General features: G+C 44.8%; 1 protein-coding gene across 2 annotated transcripts in view; it reads left to right on the top strand.

Annotated features, from left to right (window-relative positions):
* Positions 1–18,457: 18,457 nt before the first annotated feature.
* hlcs (holocarboxylase synthetase (biotin-(proprionyl-CoA-carboxylase (ATP-hydrolysing)) ligase)) overlaps positions 18,458–23,518 on the top strand; it is a 146,958-nt gene continuing 141,897 nt past the window's right edge. For both annotated transcript variants that reach the window (XM_080203688.1, XM_080203687.1), the window contains exon 1: positions 18,458–18,762. In XM_080203688.1, coding sequence (XP_080059814.1) covers positions 18,541–18,762 — 222 coding nt within the window. In that variant the 5' untranslated portion in view covers positions 18,458–18,540. The remainder of the gene's footprint in view (positions 18,763–23,518) is intronic.

Below are 23,518 nucleotides of genomic sequence, written 5' to 3'. Positions count from 1 at the left end.
TCTCATCACCCACACCCTGCAGGTCTTATCTGAGTCTCCTTAGACAGGACAAATAAACCCACCCGAGGGTGAGGGAGGAGGGGTGAGGGGAGGCGTGTGCTTTCGTTAGCCTCCGCTGCAGCATCTCTGAAGGATTCCTTTATTTTGATGGTAAGTGCTCACGCCAGTCTCCTCAGCTGCAGATGCTATCCCTGAAACTCCCTCCCTACAGCCTTAGACCTAACAGTTACAACCCATCGGGAAACGCACTTTTCTAACGAATTAATGTTCTAAAGCTATCGGCTTCTGCTTAAAACAATTACCAGTTTACTTTGGGAGCCCTCCCACTATCTATCGTGCATTTGAAGATTTCACCAAACATATTTCTTCCCGTTCCCCCCTTCCCCCCGCCCCCAGTGACTAGCCCCATGAATCAGGTCTGAGCGTGTTCGCATCAACAATCTTCTCTACACTGAATATAACTTACCCTGTCATGTCAAATCACTATTAAGGAGGACTTTTGATAACAGAATATGGGTGGCATTCTAAGAAAAGTACCTGTTTTCATTTTTGAGCGGAATTTTTCACAGGACACTTAAAATGCTGACAGGGTGGATGTGAAGGGGATGAGACAGAATCTAGAACTAGGGTCACGGTTCAAAATAAGGGGCCGCCCACTTAAATAAGAAGTGAGAATGTATTTTCTCCCCAGAGGGTGATTACTGTTTGGAAATTCCTTCCTTAAAAGGCAGTGGAAACAGAATCTTTGAATATTTTTTAGGCGGTGCTGGATAGATTCTTGATTAACAAGAGGCTGAAAGATTATCGGAGGTTGTAGTGGGGTCAGTTCTAATCTTATTGAATAGCGGAACAGGCTCAAAGGGCCGAGTGTCCTACTCCTGCTCCTAAGTTCGTATGCAAGACATAGTTCTCCAAATTTTGAGTAGAACTGTCAGCAAGGTAATGACGGATTCATGATGAGATACCCAGCCAACTCAAACTCAGAACACTGGGTAGATAAAAGTAGCCGGCATTTTACAGCAAAATTAGAGTCTCACACTAACTGAATGAGATTTGATGTGATGTTCACTTGAAGCTGGACGGGGTAAGCAATACACACAGCTTATCAAAACCTCACATTTTCTGGGATTCCCAGCAGACTTGGATCTTCCTTGGTTAACAGGCGGAGATGGGGAAGCCTGAAGCGTTTTCTCACGCCTCACATTCAGTTCACAATTAAAGTTAAGTTAAACATGTCTGTAATGAGTTAACACAGTAAAAAGTCTGACAACACCAGGTTTAAGTCCAACCGATTTATTTGATAGTAAACTCACAAGCTTTCGGGGTTTGTCCCTTCGTCAGGAGAATGGAGAGTTCTCAGACAGAGCATATAAAGCACAGACAGTTTACAGATTACTGATTAGAATGCGAATCTTTACACCTAACCTGCTGTTCAAGTCCTAAAGTGGCCAACAATGTGAGTGGAAGGAGCACTGATCACAGGTTAAAGAGATGTGTATTGTCTCCAGACAGTACAGCAAGTGAGGTTTTGCAAACCCAGGCAAGTCACGGGGGTTACAGATAGTGCGACATGAACCCAAGATCCCTGTTGAGATCGTCCTCATGTGTGCGGAACTTGGCTATCAGTCTCTGCTCAGCGACTCTGCGCTGTCGTGTGTCATGAAGGCCGCTTTGGAGAATGCTTACCCGAAGGTCAGAGGCTGAATGCCTGTGACCACTGAAGTGTTCACCAACAGGAAGGGAACAGTCTTGCCTGGTGATTGTCGAGCGATGTTCATTCATCCGTTGTCGTAGCATCTGCATGGTCTCCCCAATGTACCATGCTTCGGGACATCCTTTCTTGCAACGTATCAGGTAGACAACGTTGGCCGAGTTGCAAGAGTATTTCCCGTGTACCTGGTGGATGGTATTCTCACGTGTGATGATGTCATCCATGTCGATGATCCGGCATGTCTTGCAGAGGTTGCTGTGGCAGGGTTGTGTGGTATTGTGGTCACTGTTCTCCTGAAGGCTGGGTAGTTTGCTGAGAACAATAGTCTGTTTGAGGTTGCGTGGTTGTCTGAAAGCAAGAAGTGAGGGTGTGGGGATGGCCCTGGCGAGATGTTCGTCTTCATCAATGATATGTTGAAAACTCCGGAGAAGATGTCGTAGCTTCTCCGCTCCGGGGAAGTACTGGACGATGAAGGGTACTCTGTCCACCATGTCCCGTGTTTGTCTTCTGAGGAGATCGGTGCAGTTTTTTTGCTGTGGCGCATCGGAACTGTCGATCTATGAGTCGAGCGCCATATCCTGTTCTTATGAAGACGAACATCTCACCAGGGCCATCCCCACACCCCGACTTCTTGCTTTCAGACAACCACGCAACCTCAAACAGACTATTGTTCGCAGCAAACCACCCAGCCTTCAGGAGAACAGTGACCACAATACCACACAACCCTGCCACAGCAACCTCTGCAAGACATGCCGGATCATCGACACGGATGACATCATCACACGTGAGAATACCATCCACCAGGTACACGGGAAATACTCTTGCAACTCGGCCAACGTTGTCTACCTGATACGTTGCAAGAAAGGATGTCCCGAAGCATGGTACATTGGGGAGACGATGCAGACGCTACGACAACGGATGAATGAACATCGCTCGACAATCACCAGGCAAGACTGTTCCCTTCCTGTTGGCGAACACTTCAGTGGTCACGGGCATTCAGCCTCTGACCTTCGGGTAAGCACTCTCCAAAGCGGCCTTCACGACACACAACAGCGCAGAGTCGCTGAGCAGAGACTGATAGCCGAGTTCCGCACACATGACGGTCTCAGCAGGGATCTTGGGTTCATGTCGCACTATCTGTAACCCCCGTGACTTGCCTGGGTTTGCAAAACCTCACTTACTGTACTGTCTGGAGACAATACACACCTCTTTAACCTGTGATCAGTGCTCCTTCCACACACATTGTTGGCCACTTTAGGACTTGAACAGCAGGTTAGGTGTAAAGATTCGCATTCTAATCAGTCATCTGTAAACTCTCTGTGCTTTATATGCTCTGTCTGAGGCCAGAACTCTCCATTCACCTGACGAAGGGACAAACCCCGAAGGCTTGTGAGTTTACTATCAAATAAATCGGTTGGACTTAAACCTGGTGTTGTCAGACTTTTTACTGTGTTTACCCCAGTCCAACGCCGGCATATCCATATGTAATGAGTTACGCATAGGATTTTAAAAAAAACAGTGACACAGGCCTGCTGTGTGTTGTACACGGGATTAGCCAGTTGATGCACATGCTCCGTGACTCATACAATATGTGGACAATCCACAAATGAGTAGTTAGTTGTGATTATGTAGAATGAGGAGCCACGCTCTGCTGGAACTGTGTGTGTACTCGGGACATTTCCAGGCTCCTGCGCTCTCAGTGGAAAGCCATACGTTTCAGGGAGTACGACTTAGAAAAACACGGATTTTATCGTTCAGTTAAACCACAGCTTGCACCCGTATCCTGAGTCGGAGCGGCTTTGGGGGAGGGAATGTCAGCAACTTCCCCATTGCCTCTATGTCCGGCCAGGAAGCGGCATCCCGCATGTGCGTGTCGGGGGTCGGGGTGGGGGGGGGGGGGGGGGTGGGATCGGAGATTGTGGGGGTTTAGGGGTTAGTAGAGGTTATGGGGTCGCAGGAAGAGCAGGATTTAGAGGGTAGTGGGGGTTGGGGTGATTGGGGAGTATCAGGGGTTGGGGGAGCAGAGAGTTTAAGGAGGTGCTAGGGATTTCGGGGTAACCAGTGCCCTTTCGGGAGAACTCGAGAGTGTATTCTATAATTCCAGACGGTTGAGTGAGGGGGGGGGGGGGGGGCGCAGAGCAGTCCAGTCTGTAAGGGTCACAGTCATAGTTACAGGTCCCCATTGTGCAATAACGACCTGGCAGCTGGGGGCCACAAGATATATTGTACCTTTGACAAGTCAACAGAGGGCATCTCATCTTAAGGTCGTCGTCCTCCTCCTCTCTCAGCGGGTCTGCTAACCGCCCAGAGCCTCAGGTGCTCCCACTGACCCGAGAGTACAAACACAGCTCTGAATGATGGGATGAAAGTCCCCTCTGAATTGCCTGTTAAGTTTTTATCCTTTGTGAAATTCATTTGAACAATCAAAACTAAATGCAAAAACAACGCTGCTGGGAATCAAAATTAAAATAGAAAATGCTGGAAATGCTCACCAGGTCAGAGAGCATCTGTGGAGAGAAAAATTGGGGGTAACACTTCAGGCTGGTGACCTTTCATCAGAGCAGAATATTTCTGGCACTTTGTGTTTTTGAATCAAAATCTCATTTATTGCGACCAGCCGTCCCCAGCACAAAGTCGGTGTCGCTTAGAAAGACTATGGACTAGTGGGAATATCATATTGATGCAATAGATAATGTGTTTCTGAGATTAGATCTAATTTGGAGCTATATATTTCGTTAGGACAGAGTAAATATATTTTTACTCTGTAGCTGGCTGCTGCACTGGAGCCTGACGTGAAAGTGCGTGATGCCAACACTGGATGCTTAAAGTGGGAAAGTATCCCGTTTCCATGTGCAAACATTCCTTCGTGTGATGAGCATAAAATGACCCATTTCCTTTTGAAACAGAAGGTCTGCATTTCACCATTATAAGAGCGGTTTAAATACTAAATACCCAATTCAGATGTATAATACCAGTAAGGATCTACTTATCCAGTAACTGCTTAATCTTATTTAATAGGATTGAAGTGTTTATTTGTAGATACAAATCCATTATAATTTCATGTCTAGACTCACACCTGCTACTCTCAGCTTAAGGGGAAATATATACAGACAAAGAACAGAACAAAGAAAACTACAGCACAAGGACAGGCCCTTCTGCCCTCCAAACCTGTGCCGATCACGATGCCCCAACTAAACTATAAAAAACCTTCTGTCCTTACTCAGTCCACATCCCTCTATTCCCTCCCTATTCATGTATCTATCCAGATGGCTCTTAAATGTTGCTAATGCACCTGCTTCCATCACCTCCTCTGACAGTACATTCCAAAAGCTGCGTGAAAAACTCCCTCTGCACATCTCCCTTAAACTTTCCCCCTCTACCTTGAAGCTGTGCTCCCTTGTAATTGGCACTTCCACCCTGGGAAAAAGCCTTTGACCATCCATCCTGTCGATGCCTCTCAAAAATTTGTAGACCTCTATCAGGTCTCCATTTTCCCAGTGAAGACAATCCTAGTTTATTCAACCTCTCATAGTCAACACCCTCGAGATCAGGCAACATCCTGGTGAATGTTCTTTGCACTCTCTACAAAGCTTCCACATCTTTCTGGTAATATGGCAACCAGAACTGCACAAAATACTCCAAATGTGGCCTAACCAAGGCTTTATATAGCTGCAATACGATTTCCCAACTATTGTACTCAATGCCATGGCCAATGAAGACAAGCTTGCCATATGCCTTCTTAATTAACTTAATCACTTCATTTTTCAGCCACATGACTTCAATCTCAGGAGGGTAAAATCCTGTAGTATTACAGAACACAATCAGTAAGGAAAGGCAACAACACCTCCTCCACACTGGTGCTCCATAAGGCTGTGTTCTCAGCCCCCTACTATACTCGTTATACACCTTTGCATATGTGATCAAATTCCCCTCCAATTCGATTTTCAAGTTTGCTGATTTCAAACAATGATGAGACAGAGTATGGGAATGAGATAGAGAATTAGGTGAACTGGTGAGGCTAAAATAATCTCTCCCTCAATGTCAGCAAAATGAAGGAGATTATCATCAACTTCAGGAAGTGTAAAGGAGAACATGCCCCTGTCTAATCAGTGGGGGCGCAATAGAAAGGGTTGAGAGCTTCAAGTTTTTCGGTGTCCAGATCACCAACAAGCTGTCCTGGTCCCCCCATGCCAACACTATAGTTAAGAAAGCCCACCAATGCCTCTACTTTCTCAGAAGACTAAGGAAATTTGGCATGTCAGCTATGACTCTCACCAACTTTACTGATGCACCATAGAAAGCATTCTTTCTGGTTGTGTCACAGCTTGGTATGGCTCCTGCTCTGCCCAAGACCGCAAGGAACTACAAAAGATTGTGAATGTAGCTCAATCCATCACACAAACCAGCCTCCCATCCATTGACTTTGTCTACACTTTCCACTGCCTTGGTAAAGCAACCAGCATAATTAAGGGCCCCAAGCACCCTGGACATTCTCTTTTCCACCTTCTTCCTTCAGGAAAAACATACAAAAGTTTGAGGTCATGGACTAACTGACTCATAGAATCATAGAAACCCTACAGTGCAGAAAGAAGCCACTTGGCCCATCAAGTCTGCACTGACAACAAGGCCACAAGGCCATATCCCTAAATATTTACCCACTAATCCCTCTAACCTACGAATCTCAGGACACTTATGGGCAATTTTTAGCATGGCCAATCGACCTAAGGACAAAAGAAGAACAACACAGCACAGGAAACAGGCCCTTTGGCCCTACAAGGCCACGCAGCCCATTTTAACACTCAGTGAGTGCCTCATTCCAATCCTTCTTCTACCTACGACTTTTGTCTACGCCTCTTGGACTCTACAATAAAGGGGTGCAAACCTGGAGAATTATACGTGTGCCAGGTTAAGGGAGGTCTAATTTAGGGACAATTTATTAACACCAATCAGCCAAAAAGCATGTTTTTGGGGTGTGGGAGGAAACCGGAGCACCCGGAGAAAACCCATGCAAGCACGGGGAGAATGTGCAAACTCCCACAGACACCAACCCAAGTCGGAGATCCGACCCAGGTCCCTGTATCTGCACAGCAAACAGTGACAGTCACTGATCTTTCGTGTTGCCCGTCAGTTGGTCCAGTTTAAGCGTACACTAATGTCGTGAAGCACTAGGCAACTCTCGAAGCAATATCCAAGAGCAGCCCTCGGACGACCCACTGCGTGTATGCTCCTTGTCGGGCAACAAGGTGGACCAAATCACCTGTGGATGTAAAAAAAGAGACATCAATAAACATATACAACCTATACAGACATTCACAGAAGATCCCCAGAAGCTCAAATGTAAGAGACAGGTGAGCCATAAAATATGTTGGACGGCCCATAGAAACCTATTGATTCCCAGGAACGTCTTGAGGCTCTTGATCCTTAACTAGAACATTCTTTTGTATCCCTCCATCTCTAGTCTGCTCACGTGCCTATCCAGGTAAGCCTTAAACAACTCTAACGTGCCTGCCTCCACCAGCCTACTTGGCAGTGCATTCCAGTAGCGTGCCTGCCTCCACCACCCTACTTGGCAGTGCATTCCAGACCTAACCCGCATATCTTTCGACTGTGGGAGGAAACCAGAGCACCCGGAGGAAACTCACACAAACACAAGGAGAATATGCAAACTCCACACAGACAGTGACAGAAGCCAGGAATCGAACCTGGGTCCTGGAGCTGTGAAGCAGCAGTGCCAACTATTATGATACCATGCCGCCCACTTATTGTTCAATTGCATAGCTTCCCACCTCAACCCTCATCTCACCACACCCTTAACATGTCTCAACTTGACCTCTCTTGCTCCACAGTAAGTGCCAGACAATGATCACCAAAAATGATCGCACCCATTTGACTATTAATGGTATCAACATTGCTGAGTAAACACCATTAATAACTAGAAGTGAATTGGACCAGTCACATCAACAATAGCTACAAGGACAAGGCAGAAATTGGCTACTTTGCTTCCTGACCCTGCAAGGTTTAACCACAGTTTACAAGGCCTAAGTCACAACTGTGATGGAATGCTCACCATTCGCCCGACTGGATGATGATTCAATAACACTCTCAGCATTTAGCACAACGCAGGGTAGAAAAGCTAATTTGATTGGTGTCCCTACCATCATATTCAATATCCACCTCTCCCTCTACCATCAGCATACTGCAGCTGCAACTTAACAGGAGACAACACAGCAGTTTATAAAGCCCACTTTTATCATAAGAACATGAGTTCTGAGAACACCATCACATCCAGGCTCCCTTCCAGGTAACCACACCAACCTAACCTGTACATCAATTGCACCTTTAGTTACATCAAGATCTTAGAAATTCCTACTTAACACAATTGGGGGAGTAACTGTGCATCACACAGTAACTCTAAAAAGGCCCAACACCACCAACTAACCATTAATAAGGGTAGATTTTCTAGCATTTTTCATATCAAGAAAGCAAGCAAAAAATGCCAGCTGCCTGCCTGGAATGAGACCACCGGATAATCCCCAGAGATGTTGCAGACTTGAGCACACTAAGAACTTAGAGGAATACTTGAACTAAATTCACAGTAGAACATTTGGAGCTGGCAGAGATTAAAATTTCCTCCCATCAGTCTGTTCTGTTTTAACTTCAAGCCTCATGGGTGCAAGATGAACTAATATTCTCCTAAACTACTCAGGAAAGGTAGTTTTAATATTTCAGTAAAAAATATTTTTCACTAAAAGGTTATATACTCATCTTAAGATAAAGCAAATTTATGGTGTTATCAGATGGACAATAGAACCTTGATTTATAAGTCCCAAATTGTACACAGGTGAAACGAAGGGCATACCTTTGAACCAGGAGGTGGTGCCAGACCAAGAAATGCATAAACTCCATTATCTTCCTTTGCATTGAAGAAAACCTCGAAGTCCCTGCAATATAGTTCACTCAAGAACAGTTTCTCCCCTGCTGCTGTCAGACATTTGAATGGACTTGTCTTGCATTAAGTTAATCTTTTTTATACCCAGCTATGACTATAACACTACATTCTGCACTCTTTCGTTTCCTTTCCTATGAACTGTATGTTTTGTCTGTATAGTGATCAAGAAACAATACTTTTCACTGTATGTTAATACATGTGACAATAATAAATCAAATCAAATCAAAGAAGAGCAGGGCTCACTGCCTTGCATATTGAGAGGATACCTTGGCCATCTGCATTGCCAGTTTTAGGGAACTGTGCATCTGCATGTCCAGATCCCTCTGTATGTTAATGTTCCAAAGGGATCTGCCATTTACAGTATAATTCACACCTAAATTTGATCTTTCAAAATAATCATCTCGCATTTGTCCACATTAAGCTCCATCTGCCATTTCTGTGCCCAAGTCTCCAATCTATTTATATCTTGTTGTATCCCTGGCACTATCAGCAACTCCACCAATCTTCATGTCATCCACAAACTCACTAATCAGACCACCCACATTTTCCTCCAGATTATTTATATATGCTACAAACAACAGAGATTCCAGCGCTGATCCCTGCGGAACACAACTAGCTACAGATCTCCATTCTGAAAAAAACCCTTCCATCGCTATTCTCTGTCTTCTATGACCAAGCCAGTTCTGTATCCATACAGCCTGCCCACTCCAAATCCCATGTGATTTTAGTTTTTGTACCAGTCTGCCAACATAAAGCAAAGTATGTTCTCCCTGGAAAGACAGAGAATGAGGGGAGACCTAATAGAGGTGTATAAGATAACATAAGATTATGAAGGGTATAGATAGAGTGAACAGTGGGAAACTTTTTCCCAGGTTGGAGGTGAAAATCACGAGGAGTCACGGGCTCAAGGTGAGAGGGGCGAGGTATAATTCAGATGTTAGAGGGATGTTTTTCACACAGAGGGTTGTGGGGGCCTGGAATGCACTGCCAAGTAGGGTGGTGGAGGCAGACACGCTAGGGTTGTTTAAGACTTACCTAGATAGGCACATGAGCAGACTAGAGATGGAGGGATACAAAAGAATGTTCTAATTGAGGATTAGGGCCTCAGGACATTCCTGGGAATTAATAGATTCCTATCGGCCGTCCAACAAATTTTATGGCTCACCTGTTCTTTACGTTGGAGCTATTGGGGATCTTCCATTAATGTCTGTATAGGCTGTTGTATGTTTATTGATGTCTCTTTTTTACATCCACAGGCGATTCAGTCTGCCTTGTTGGCCAACAAGGGGCATACACGTGGTGGGTCGTGCAAGGGCTGCTCTTGGATGTTGCTTTGAGAGTTGCCTAGTGCTTCATGTCATTAGTGTACACTTAAACTGGACCAATTGACTAGCAACACGACAGCTCAGTGACTATCACTGTTTGCTGTGCAGTTACAGGGACCCGGGTCAGATCTCCGGCTTGGGTCGGTGTCTGTGGGAGTTTGCACATTCTCCCCGTGCATGCGTGGGTTTTCTCCGGGTATTCTAGTTTCCTCCCACACCCCAAAAACGTGCTTTTAGGCTGATTGGTGTTAATAAATTGTCCCTAAATTGGACCTCTCTTAATCTGGCACACATATAAGAACAACAAAGAACAAAGAACAACATAGCACGGGAAACAGGCCCTTCGGCCCAACGAGCCCACGCTGCCATCTTAAAAGCATTTTCCTGCCCCCACCTTGACCTGTGTGTATGCGTATGGTACCCCCATTGGAAACCAGACTCAGGGGAGAATAGTTTAGGGACAATTTGTTACACCAATCAGCCTAAGAGCACATCCTTGGGGTGTGGGAGGAAACCGGACCACCCGGAGGAAAACCACGCAATCACAGGGAGAATGCGCAAACTCCCACAGACACCCCCCCAAATCCATGTATCTGCACAACTAGCAGTGATAGTCACTGAGCTGTTGTGGTGCCCGTCTGCTGGTCCAGTTTTAAGCACACACAACGACACAAAGTACTAGGCCACTCTCGAAACATCCAAGAGCAGCCCACGCACGACCCACCGTGTGTATGCCCCTTGTTAGACAACAAGGTGGACCGACACACCTGCGGAGTAAAAGAGACAAAACATCAACATGCAGCATTATATTTCCAGTATCGTCCCGAGGCTCTGACCCTTTTTAAAACCGTCTCCTATAACCCTCCATCCCTGTTTCACTCATGTGCCTATCTAAGTAAACCTTAAATAAGCCCAGCGTGCCTGCCTCCACCACCTTGCTTGGTAGTGCATTCCATACCCCCACAACCCTCTGTGTCAAAAACCTCCCTCTAGTATCCAAATTATACTTCTCCCCCCTCACCCTTAGCTCATGATCCCTTGTGATATTTGACTCCAATCTAGGAAAAAGCCTACCACTGTTGACTCTATCTATACCCTTCATTATTTTATACACCTCTATCAGATCCCCCTTAATCTCCCTCTTTCTAAGGAAAAGAGCCCCAGTTTACCCAATCTTTCCTCATAACCCAGTCCTTCCATACCAGGCAGCATCCTGGTAAACCTCCTCTGCACTCTCTCCAGAGTCTCCACGTCCTTCCGGTAGTAAGGTGACCAGAATTGGACGCAGTACTTCAAATGCGGTCTAACCAACGTTCTGTACAACTGTAGCATTAGACTCCAGCTCTTATACTCTATACCCCTTCCTGTAAAGGCTAGCATTCCATAAGCTTTCTTCGCAACCTTCTCCACCTGGGTTGCCACCTTCAGAGACTTGTGCACTTGCACTCCCAGGTCCCTCTGCATTTCTATACTCTTAATTGGTCTACCTTTTATCATGTAACTCCTCCCTGCATTATTCCTTCCAAAATGCATCACCTCGCATTTGTCAGGATTAAATTCCATCTGCCATCTATCTGCCCAATATACCAGCCTATCTATATCCTGCTGTGTCGCCTGACAATCCTCCTCGCTATCTGCCAATCCTGCCATCTTGGTGTCATCTGCAAACTTGCTGATCACACCACGTATGCCCTCTTCCAAGTCATTAATATATATTACAAAGAGAAGAGGTCCCAGTGCTGAGCCCTAAATTTGCACCCCATTATTGTGGAGTCCACTAGATGTAGACAAAAGTCGTAGGTAGAAGAAGGATTGGAATGAGGCACTCACTGAGTGTTAAAATGGGTGGCGTGGGCTTGTAGGGCCGAAGGGCCTGTTTCCTGTGCTGTGTTGTTCTTTGTTCTTTGTTTGTTCAAAATAGAGTAGATACTGGAAATCTGAAAATAAAAACAGAAAACGTTAGGTTACTCAGCAGGTCTGAGGCAGGAAGTTGGATTTCCATGCCTCTGACTATGTCAGAGCAGGGGTGGGGGATTTTAAAATGGCAGATATGACATGATTCTTCCATTCCTGCCCCAATTCCCAGCGCCTCAAATGTTTGCTGCCACAGGGTACAGATGCAGACCCCACATCCAGAGGCCTCGACTTGGATAGCTTCATTGCAGGTGTAGGCATATCCTGGTCCCTCCACAATTATCACAAAGTTGGGCCAGCTTCTGCATGATTCATGCTCCATGGATCTCAAAGGAGTATCATCATAGTCTGGATTTGGGAATCTTTTGAAAGCTATGTTGAAAATGCCTTACCCGTACTCCTCTCCATGTCCACACCTTTCCCCCACCTTGCCCTCTCCACGTCAACTCATGCATCTTCACTCATCTAAAGGCCCCTCATATCCTCCAACTCAGCCAAACCATATGAGAGCTCAGACTACATTATGTGAGTGAGTTTGTTGACATAGGTGCAGAGAAGATTGTCATATTTGAAAAGTTATAATAAGCTTATCTTCTGTGTAATCTCTTTTGTCAATGGCTCAATGTTTAACTGCACAAAGTAATGAGGTATAAAATGCTTAGCTTCGATTATTGATACTTTAAAGGTCTGATTGATTGACTTTTTAATAGACTTGTAGCAGCAGTGTTTTCTTTTAAAGAAGATTAACAATGGGCATTTTTTAAGCAGTTCCAGACATGTCATTGCTAACATGGGGCGTATTGGTTCTGTACAGAGTGTATTCTGGATGTGTTGGTGTGGTGGCTATGAAAGGCAATTGGAAGTGGGTGACAGCATGTGTTGGCATGGAAGCAACAGGAGGAGTAGGGGGAAGGGGAGGGTGCATGACAGGTGAGGGCCAGAACACATAAAATATAAACAAACAACTGGGATGAATTCGGAAAAACTGAGAAAGTCCCTTTTAAACAGCCTGCCTTGGCACTTGGCCACCCTTGTGTCTACCACTGATCTGCTTTCCAGGGCAGAAGCCCTGAGGGTCATGCAACTGCCTATTTCCAGGAGCAAAACACTTCCAATCAAGGTGGTTCTGCCATGTTGTGAAATTGTTACCCATCTCGATTATGAAAATCTGCCCCCGTTGGGTGTTTAATCTTGAACTATCAGTTGACTGACTTCTGTTTCTTCCCAGATGCTATCTGACCCATTGAATATTTTATGCTTTTTCTGCATTTGATTAAATGAAGTCAGGTTTAAAAGCAAAATCTGTGGCAGCACCATTGGTTGTCTTAAAAATGGAGATGTTGCAACCTTTCACCTGGATTCTCTACAAAGTGGATGATCCATATCAAGTACGTAACTGTTAGCAGGGAGAAAATACAAAATGGAAGCCAAGAATGTTTTTACAGAATAATTTGGGACAAGGTCACTTTCTAACAGATCTTGACCATTTCTGAGAGAGTGCCTGCTGCAGGTATTAGGTTAGGTGGATTGGAGGGTGGTGGTGGGGTGGGGGGGGAGGTGGGTAGGGGGTGCACAAAGATGTGGGTCTGGTAGGTAATCACTTTTAAAAGTGTTGCGTTGCTCAGTTTGCTGAGGCAGAATGTCTGGATGAGTCAACCTCTAATTTATGGTCTGTGCAGAATTAGATAACGATAACAGTTAAGGCCCCACTGGACTAGGGAGGGGAACCTCAAACAGGGTTTCTACTTTGATCACTACCCAATTGCTCCTACTGGAAAGCATACATATTTGGACATTGTATCAGAGCAGTATCAATGTGTAGGCTCACTCTTGAATGATTGTTGAAGTAAGGGCAGGGTGCCAAAAATTGTACCACAACATAATTCAAAGCCTCCAAAAAAGGAATTGAGATAAATAACCTTCAATAAAAAATGGTAGTCTTGGTTGAATTAGCCAAAGCTATGGTCCCCAGGACATTTCAATTTTAATTCTTAATGTGTCACGGTTGAGTTGTCTTTCAAACTCTTCAGAAATATAATTATGGTGAATGCAACTCTGTTTTAAATCCCCATTGTCGCCCCAAGGTGGCCTCTCACTAATACAGGAATTTCTCTTTCACAGACTCCCTGTCAGCTTTAGGATATTTATCGGCCCCTGCTTACAAGCCCCAGACCTTCTGGTTGCGAGTTATTGTGTAATAGGACACTTCTGGACATGTTTACTGAGCAGAGATGATTGGACCTGTCAGTGCTAAATAATTGTGTTTTGACATGGGTATTTAAATTAGCACTTACCTGGGGTGTTTAGTTGACCTTTATTTCACGAGTTCAAAATAATTCTTCCCTGCCTCCCCTCTCCAGATTGATTTGTAGAGGCCAGGTTTAAAACTTGTTTCATCTCTATTGTAGAAGTGCTTTCAGCAGATTTTGCAATAGAAAACCTGGCCAGAATTTAACTTTCAGGTGGGCACATGCTCGACCCTGAAGTGCATAAAACTGCATGAGAAGATGCTAGGTATAGGTTTACGTTCTGGCCTCATTGCACGATATTTTGGATGGCAGCCGCGAGCAGGAGTCGGCTGTGTGCCCGCCAACAATTAATCAGCCAGTGAAGGGGACTGAAAGTCCAATTTACTGGAATCTTACATTGCCCGTGCAACTGTTAGGTCAGCACCCAGGCAACATGGGCAGGCGGCCATCCTGTTTTCTTCGCCCAAAGGCAGGATAAAACGGACCAGAAGTACTGGTTGGGTGAGCTGTTAGCAGTTCAAATGTGGGTTTGCTATAGCTTTAGTCTTCACATTTCAGACTACTTTCTCTGTTTTCATGAGAGGCATTTGCATTGGTTACTTTGTTCTGAGGGCTTCAGTAATTCTGTTGGAGCATTCCTGCTCATCACAGCCTTCAGTGCACGGGACAGTGCCATCTGCATCTCAGCAGATAGGGATTGTGTACTCCAGAGGGGGCACCTCCTCTGGGGAAGAGAGGAGCTGAAGGAAGAGGCCAGGTGTCACGGGGATAGATCTTTGTGGGGAGAGACGCAGGAACAGGATTGCAGGACTAGCAGGGAGAATAAAGAGTCCAAGGCTGCAGATGACGTCACTATCCTGCTGCCAGTTTGTACAGGCAGTAATCCAACTCCCTCAACATGTCCAAGCTCCAGTACTGCAAGAGGCTCCACCTTCCAGGGAAAAACAGTGACATCATTGTGTCACATGATGGAGCCAGACAGAGATCGCCACCAACTGTGTGTGTGTGTGGGTGGACACCCAATATCAGTGGCTCAGAAGGTCACAGTCGATGTCAATTTTTATGCAGCCGGATAATTCTAGGGATCAGTAGGGGATCTGAGTGAAGAGGATCAATCAGCTGTCCATAACTGCATCAAGCGCGCAACTGATACTCTGTTCAGATAGGTCCACACATTCATCCATTACTGGATGGATCAAGCCGGCCACGCTGAACGAGCCAGGGGCTCTGCAAGTATTGCAGGGATTGCCTGCAATTAGGGTGTTATAGACTGCACCCCATGTGACCATCAAAGCTACAGTGGGTCAGTTGAGCACCTTTGTGAATAGAGCAGGTTATCATGAGTATAAGCACGATCTTTCTGGCCCGCTGTACCTATTGATCGGCGGAGTAAGCTGAAAAGATAGTGTGCGAGGCTTTTGCATCAAGCACTAACTGATCTCATGCTGAAAGCCATTTTCTTAGCTCTGTTTTGCTAGTTTTCAGACTTTTATAACACATCATAGATTATCATAGAATCCCTACAGTACAGAATGAGGCCAAGTGACCTATCGAGCCCACACCGACAACAATCCCACCCAGACCCTATCCCCTCAACCCCACCTATTTCCCCTGCTAATGCCTTGACACTAACGGTCAATTTTGGCTTGGCCAATCCCCTACACATGCACATCATTGGAGCGTGGGAGGAAACTGGAGCACCTGGAGGAAACCCATGCAGGCACAGGCAGAACATGCAAACTCCACACAGACATTACCTAAGGCTGGAATTGAATCTGGGTCCCTGGTGCTGTGAGGCAGCAATGCTAACCACTGTGCTGCCCAGAATTTTGGATTTTTCATAATTCAGAACTCAGAATTTTTTTGGGAAGATTGCACCCAATATCTGGAGTACAGTGTGCAGTTTTGGTCGCCACACTTACGCAAGGATATTTTGGCCTTGGAGGGAGTGCAGAGGAGGTTTACTAGGCTGATACCGGAGTTGAGGGGGTTGAGCTATGAGGAGAGGCTGAATAAACTAGGCTTGTACTCGTTAGAGTTTAGAAGAATGAGGGGAGATCTCATTGAGACATATAAGATGATGAATGGGATGGATAGGATAGAGGTGGAGATACTCTTCCCGCTCAGAAAGGACAGTAGGACTAGGGGACACAGCCTCAAGATAAAGGGGGGGCGGTTTAGAACAGAGTTGAGGAGGAACTTCTTCACTCAAAGGCTGGTGAATCTCTGGAATTCTCTGCCCGTTGAAGTGGTGGAGGCTGCCTCGCTAAATATTTTTAAGACGCGGGTTGATGGGTTTTTGATAAGCGAGGGGATTAAGGGTTATGGGGAGAGGGCGGGAATGTGGAACTGAGCCACGACAGATCAGCCATGATCTTATTGAATGGCGGGGCAGGCTCAAAGGGCTAGATGGCCTACTCCTGCTCCTATTTCTTATGCTCTTATATTCACAGGACTCAGATTCAACAATTTAGTGTAAGGTACCCTGGCAGTTTCCAAGATGCATGCATACAGTAACATGCCCAAGTGCCAAGTTGTTTATGGCTCTGGCTCAGTTAGGTGGTTGGTTGCTGGGTGACAAAGAATCTATTGAAACAGTGCCTCAGCTTCCTTCCACATTCTGAAAGATGTATTGTTTAGGTGCATTGACCCAACCAGGTGCTGGAATGTGGTGACTAGGGGAATTTCACAGTAACTTCATTGCAGTGTTAATGTAAACCTTGTTTACGACTAATAAATAAATTTGAAAAAAAACCCTCTGCCCCAGGAAGAGTGATATAATCAGGGTCATACCTCAATAAGGACAGTGGTCGAGAGGGCAATAGGAATACTGAAGATCAGGTTCCATTGCCTTGAACAGTCCCTGAGGTCACTATCCTCCAGAACGCATTTCCAATCTATCTCTAACAATGATCACGATAGAAAAGTCACATGGTTTATTTATTAGTGTCACAAGTAGAAACATAGAAACTGTACAGTGTGGAAGAAGACCATTTGGCTCATCAAGTCTGCATCAACAACAATTGTACTCAGGGTCTATCCCTGATACCCCATATATTTACCCCGCTAATCCCTCTAACATATGAATTCTGGGTACACAGGGAAAATTTAGCATGGCCAATCAACCTAACTTGAATATCTTTGGACCGTGCGAGGAAACTGGAGCACCTGGAGGAAACCTATACACACATGAGGAAAATGTGTAGACTTCACACAGTCACCTAAGCTGGGAATCAAACCCAGGTCTTAGTAGGCTTACATTAACACTGAAGTGAAATTACTGTGAAAATCCCCAGTTGCCACATTCTGGCGCCTATTTTAGTACACTAAGGGAGAATTTAGTATGGCCAGTGCACCTAACCAGCACCTCTTTCACCCTGTGGTAGGAAACCGCAGCACCTGGAGGAAACCCACACAGATACAGGGAAAACATGCAGACTCCACACAGACAGTGACCTGAACCAGCAATCGAATTCAGGTTCCTGGCGCTCTGGGGCAGCAATGCTAACTTTATGTCACCAAGCCACTCCTGTGTTCGTTGGCCTTTATACAGCAACTCATCTACTGTCTCCTGGGACCTAGTAGTATCGCCTCCTACTGGCCGCCCCGGTGTAGGAACACGGCTAGCACCTGGATGGGGCAGGGTCAGTCGCTACATTGGGAAGTGGCAGGTGGGGAGGGACGGAGTCAGACATTTCGGTGTTCCTGGGCTTGGGGGCAGCGCTGGCGTGTGTGGAACATGATGTGGGTATGCCAGCGTTGGACTGGCGTAAACACAGTGAAAAGTCTGACAACACCAGGTTTTAGTCCAACCTATTTATTTGATAATATACTCACAAGCTTTCGGGGTTAGCCCCCTTCGTCAGGTGTAGTCGTCAGCTACAGTACTGTCTGTGCTTTATATGCTCTGTCTGAGGCCAGAACTCTCCATTCACCTGACGAAGGGGCTAACCCCAAAAGCTTGTGAGTATATTATCAAATAAATAGGTTGAACTAAAACCTGGCGCTGTCAGACGTTTCACTGTGTGTGGAACAACCAACGGGCAATCCCGTGATGGGGGCGAAGCAGCCTTTGGGGAGCCGGGGGGTGGGGCTAGTGAAGCAGCCAATGGAATTACAGTGACGGGGAGGGCGTGATCTTTATGGGTAAAACTACCAATGAAGAGTTGGGATTTTGGCGCGGCCTAAGTGAAGCGGCCAATGGAGACCCGGGGTGGCGGAGGGGCGGGGTCGGGTGGGGAAGCGGCCAATGGAGAACCGGGGTGGCTGAGGGGCGGTGCTTGGGGCGGGTGAAGCGGCCAATGGGGAACCGGGGTTTGGCACTGATCGCGAGCCACTGGTCAGCTGCACTGCCGGAGATGGCCGTTATGTTGAGTTGACGGGCTGGCCGCCATGTTGATAACTCTGTGTTATGTCTATCTGTGGATCCGAATGCAGAAATGTTACGCCATGATCATCTGCCGGGCCGTGCGGCGCTTTCACCGCAGCGCCAGCCTCATCTTCGCCACTCTGCCGCCGGACGGCGAGGCCCGGCCTCACTGCCCCGCGGCTACCGAAGAAAAAATCTGTATCCGGTTGGATGACAGGGCTTTCCTCCTGGCTGAGCCTCAAAAGGTGAACCCCGCATTAATCTTATATTCTGATTCTTGCTTTAACACACTTCTGTCTCAGGACTACTCATCTCCTTATTTTCATTTGTCATTGTGATTAAAAACAAACTGGCCCCGATTTAGGGTTAGGGTAACTACCCTGCCTCCCCCAGGATGATGGAGACATGAAATCTGATGGTGGTTTTACACTATGCCCTTTTGGACTGTTTTATGTAGTGATTGGGCTCGGTAATAAATTATATCGTTATTTACGTAACCAAGGGTATCATACAGTAAACTAATTGCATAACATTAAGAATTTCATTGACTGCCCTGTAGTACAATTGCTGTCAACATGCTCAGTATTTGTGACAGTATCCTACAGGGCTTGTCCAGGGAACTTGTCATCTTTAACCATAGTTGCTAGTAACTTTTCTGCGGATTTGTGTAAGCGTGCTGTATCCATACGATGGGGAATCTGTGTATTTTATCTTGGGTTGGCACGGTGGCACAGTGGTTAGTACTGCATCGTGCACCAGAGACCCAGGTTGGATTCCTGCCTTGTCCTGTGTCTGTGTGAGTTTTCTTCGGGTGCTCCGATTTCCGCCCACAGTCTGAAAGAGGTGCTGGTTGCGTGCATTGGCTATGCTAAATTCTGCCTCAGTGTCCAGAACAGGTACCAGAGTGTGGCAGTTATGGGATTTTCACTGTAACTTCACTGCAGTGTTAATTTAAGCCTACTTGTGACACTAATAAATAAATGTTAAAACTTTAACAGAAGCTTTAGCCTGCCTGGTTTTTATACCAGCTATTCAAATTTGCTATTAAAACAGAAATGTGTGATCATGGGTAAATTAGCTCTTGGTGAAACTTAACTGTGAATACAGTCTGAATTTCAAAAGGTATTGAGAAAATATTTTCTATTAATGCCATGTACTGCTGGCTTTTAAGTCATTTGATTTTGTGTTACATAATATAAATAATATAATGGAGGGCCTAACTGTAGTTAGCACCATGACAACTACTAACCCTATAGAAGTTACAACAGTAGAGGAGTCTATAACCCAATTGTGTTTGTGGTGTTTTGTCTTTAATGAGTTGTCTGCTCTGAGTTCACTTGTCAGCTTTTCTCAGATACAACAGCAAAATATTATGGGAATCTGAGTTGGGTTGCAGCAGAGGTGAAATGCTTCATTATCATTGTTAATACAAACAGAAAACGCTGGAAAATCCCAGCATGTTAGGAAAGTTCTGTGGAAAGAAATAAAGTTAAGAGTTTCAGATTGATGACCTACTATCAGGATTCAGCATTTCTGCTCTTGTCAATTTGCATTTAGTTTTGAATATTTAACTAATCGCCATTTTTAAATTAAATCAGACAATATTGAGAATGCTGAGTGAATAGGATAACATTTTTGGAGTTTGTTTTGGGTCAGGTCAATGTTTTATCAGAATTCTTTTAAGCAATAGTCTTAGGTACAGTAACTAACTTTGAAATATTTTATATTTCTGAAACCCTCAGTTTTGGTGCGATCCAGTTTTCTATTAATCCCACAGCAAACTCAAGATGGGTTAGTTTATTTGCACAAACTCAAAATCTGAAGAAAGGATTTTTGATTTCCATCTGACATTTCTCATTGCTATAATAACTAATGGGGCAACCAGGCCCACATGCAGTACCATAACTGTGGTCAGAACTGTTCCCCATAACTTCCTGGTTCTCCAAGGTCAGATTTGGGGATAGCCCAGAAGAGGTGGTGGGACGTCCCTCTCAGAAGCTCCCAGGTAAGAGTTAGGTAGCAATTGTCCAAAAACATTAACTTTCCCATGACAATTTTGCTGCACTTGGCACTATCTGTCAAAACAAATTGAATCATTAACTTCAGATGGTTTGGCCAGTGTTTCACTAATAGTTAATCTGAAAGAGAAGAAATAAAGCACTTACGGCTTCAGTGTAACTATATTAAACATCTGGACCGAGCCCACAGGGGCCATCCACCACATTTTTGAATCCTCAGGGGATTTCCCTCACACTAGGCCCCCTCAACTAAGCACCCCCTGGTCCACTCGTATAGGATTCCCCACTGAAGTCCAATACCCCAGATCCCATCCACTTACTTTAGACATTTAGCATCTCCCTAACCTGTTATTTTCAACAGGACATTTAAACTCAGCTGCTTTATGGCAGCTAGTACTGTTTTTTAAAAAAAGGGAATGTGTCCTCAGTTGTGCTTCTTTTATGCTCCAGTGCTGGGGCCAGGGACCTGCTGCTGTCTGATCATTACCCGGCCTGATTCAGGAAGATTAGGTAAGACAGGCACTTAAAAATTTTAGCACGTGCAAATCGGTATGGAGTGTCAATCTGATGTTGATTGCCTTCCTTGGACAGACATAGTCCGGTATCTTGCAGTAGTTCAAATTGCTTCCTTGTTATATTTAATGAGCTTAAGTATAACATCCAGAATGCCCTTTGCTTTTTGATGGTCTTTTCTGCAGTTACTGTGATAAAATCATTTTACAGCTAGTTGTAATGGGGAGATGAAATATGCTGTACCAATTAGTACAACATGAGATAAGGGATAAATACAAAGCAAATTTTGGATTTAGTGATATTTTGTAAGGTAATGAAGTTAGCGAACTTAAAAAAAATCAAATCTTAACTTTTCAAGCTTGCCAGGATTAGTACAGAACATAACGGCCTAGCTCAATGACTGTGTCAGGCATGATTGCAAAGGCACAAAAACATTTTTCTAGTGAAGTTATAGTACATGGGAACAATAGCAGGTTTGGCCGGATGCAAAGTATCATCACCAACCAATCGACATAATCCGCTGAACGGTGGGATAATTTTCCAAGGATGTCACAGGAGAAATGCTTGAGAAGGTCCAGAATCTTGCTTGGTACAACTTTATAATGGACAAACAGGGCAGCAATGTGAATACTGTCAAGCTCCTCATTATTGTTAGAAGAACTTTGCAGTTTTGGAGAGGATCCAGGGAACCATAACAGGTAAAAATTAATTTAAACATTTTTAGACGTTTCACATTGAAAACTAATCAATTGTATTTGTAGTAATGAAATTGCTTGGTTAACAGGGTCCGAATTTTTGCACTGGGAAGAGGTAATTGCATGCATGAAGCTGACCACTGATATGCTGCAGCCTGATTTATGGAGAGATGTGGAGTTAAGGCAGTCACCAAGATGATTATGACGGATGAAGTGTATGTTTTTTTGCAATTTCCTGTGGTTCCATTTTCAGTAGAAGTGTAAACAGTTGACTATGGTGTCACTGTTTTGTATTGTAGGTGAACCAACCAATAACCTAGCGCATTGTGCAACAAGAATCTCCAATGGATGCAACAGCCAACCCATAGCCTGTAGTGGTGAACTGTGTGGAAACATGAGCCCTGAACCACCACCAGTTTCAGGATCTGCTGGAGGAGTTCAATGCAAGCTATAAGGATTTTGTACCAAGATGATGTATACTAGCTCATAATGGCATCATGCTCGAAACTGCACTTTTGAGTTGTGTCACAAAATACACCTCATCTAGGAGCAGAAGGAATAATCAGTATCAGCGCTTTTCAGTGCAATGTGACTGATGGATCTTTATATTTTATATATTGTGTTCAGAACACTGGAATATTCTCATCAAGAAGTTGTAAGAGATTGATGCATCACAAAAAAAAGTTACTTAGTTTTGCTCATGTTTTTGTGACAAACTCGAGCTGTTTGAATGTAACTTGGCTCTTGTTGAATTGGCAAACTTTCCCTTGTGCTGCCTTTGAAAAGAAGTTGGAGCAGCCTTTTATTTGTGGCCATTACAATTCAGGGATTTCCAATAATTAGTGACAGCAGTACTATTTGGAAACATGGCTTTTTGGAAACAATATTGACTCAAGAGTCATTGAAATTGCTCAAGCTTCAGCACAATAAAGAGCAGGTTTAATGTGCATGTATCATGCCTCATGGAGGAGTTTGGAGATTGTAGAGCCTTGCTAGTATGAGCCTTCATTATTTAGCAGCACATAATGTTAGGAAAAGAAATAAAAAAAGGCTGAGGAAGTGAATGTACTATTGCCAAGTTTGCACATTACACAAAAATAGATGGGGAGGCAAGAGGTGAAGATGGTACCAGAAGTCTACAGAGGAATATAGAGAGGTTAAGTGAGTGGGCAAAAACTTGGCAGATAGAATATAATGTGGGAAAATGTGAAGTTATGCACTTTAGTTGAAAGAATAAAGGAGAAGAATATTATTTAAATAGAAAAAAACTGCAGCATGGAGGGATTTGGGGGTCCTGGTGCCGTAAATCACAAAAAGCAAGCATGCTTGTTTAGGTAATAGGGAAGGCACATGGAATGTTGGCCGTTGTTTCAAAGTGAAAGGAGTGTAAAAACAGGGAAGTCTTGCTAAACCTGCGCAAGGCACAAGTCCAGCCACACCTGGAATACTGTGAACAATTTTCGTTTCCTTAGCAAAAGAAAGATTTACTGGCATTGGTGGTACTCCAGAGAAGGTTCACCAGGTTGATCCTAGGGATTTTCTTTACAGGTTAAGTAGGTTCTGTCTGTACAGGAATTTAGAAGAATGAGAGGCAAACTTATTAAGACATATAAGGTTCTTAAGGGACTTTACAGGTTAGATGCTGGAGGTTGTTTCCCTTTGTTAGAGAGTCAAGGACCAGATGGCATAATCTCAGAGTAAGGGGTCACCCGTTTAAGGCAGAGGAGGAATTTCTTCTCTGAGAGGCTGTGAATCTGTAGAATTCTTTACCATAG

The sequence above is a fragment of the Carcharhinus amblyrhynchos genome, chromosome 15 (genome assembly GCF_965287045.1).
Source record: "Carcharhinus amblyrhynchos chromosome 15, sCarAmb.v2.hapA, whole genome shotgun sequence".
Lineage (NCBI taxonomy): Eukaryota > Metazoa > Chordata > Chondrichthyes > Carcharhiniformes > Carcharhinidae > Carcharhinus > Carcharhinus amblyrhynchos.
The sequence above is the reverse complement of the archived record's forward strand: the minus strand, read 5'-3'. Positions and strand labels throughout refer to the sequence as shown.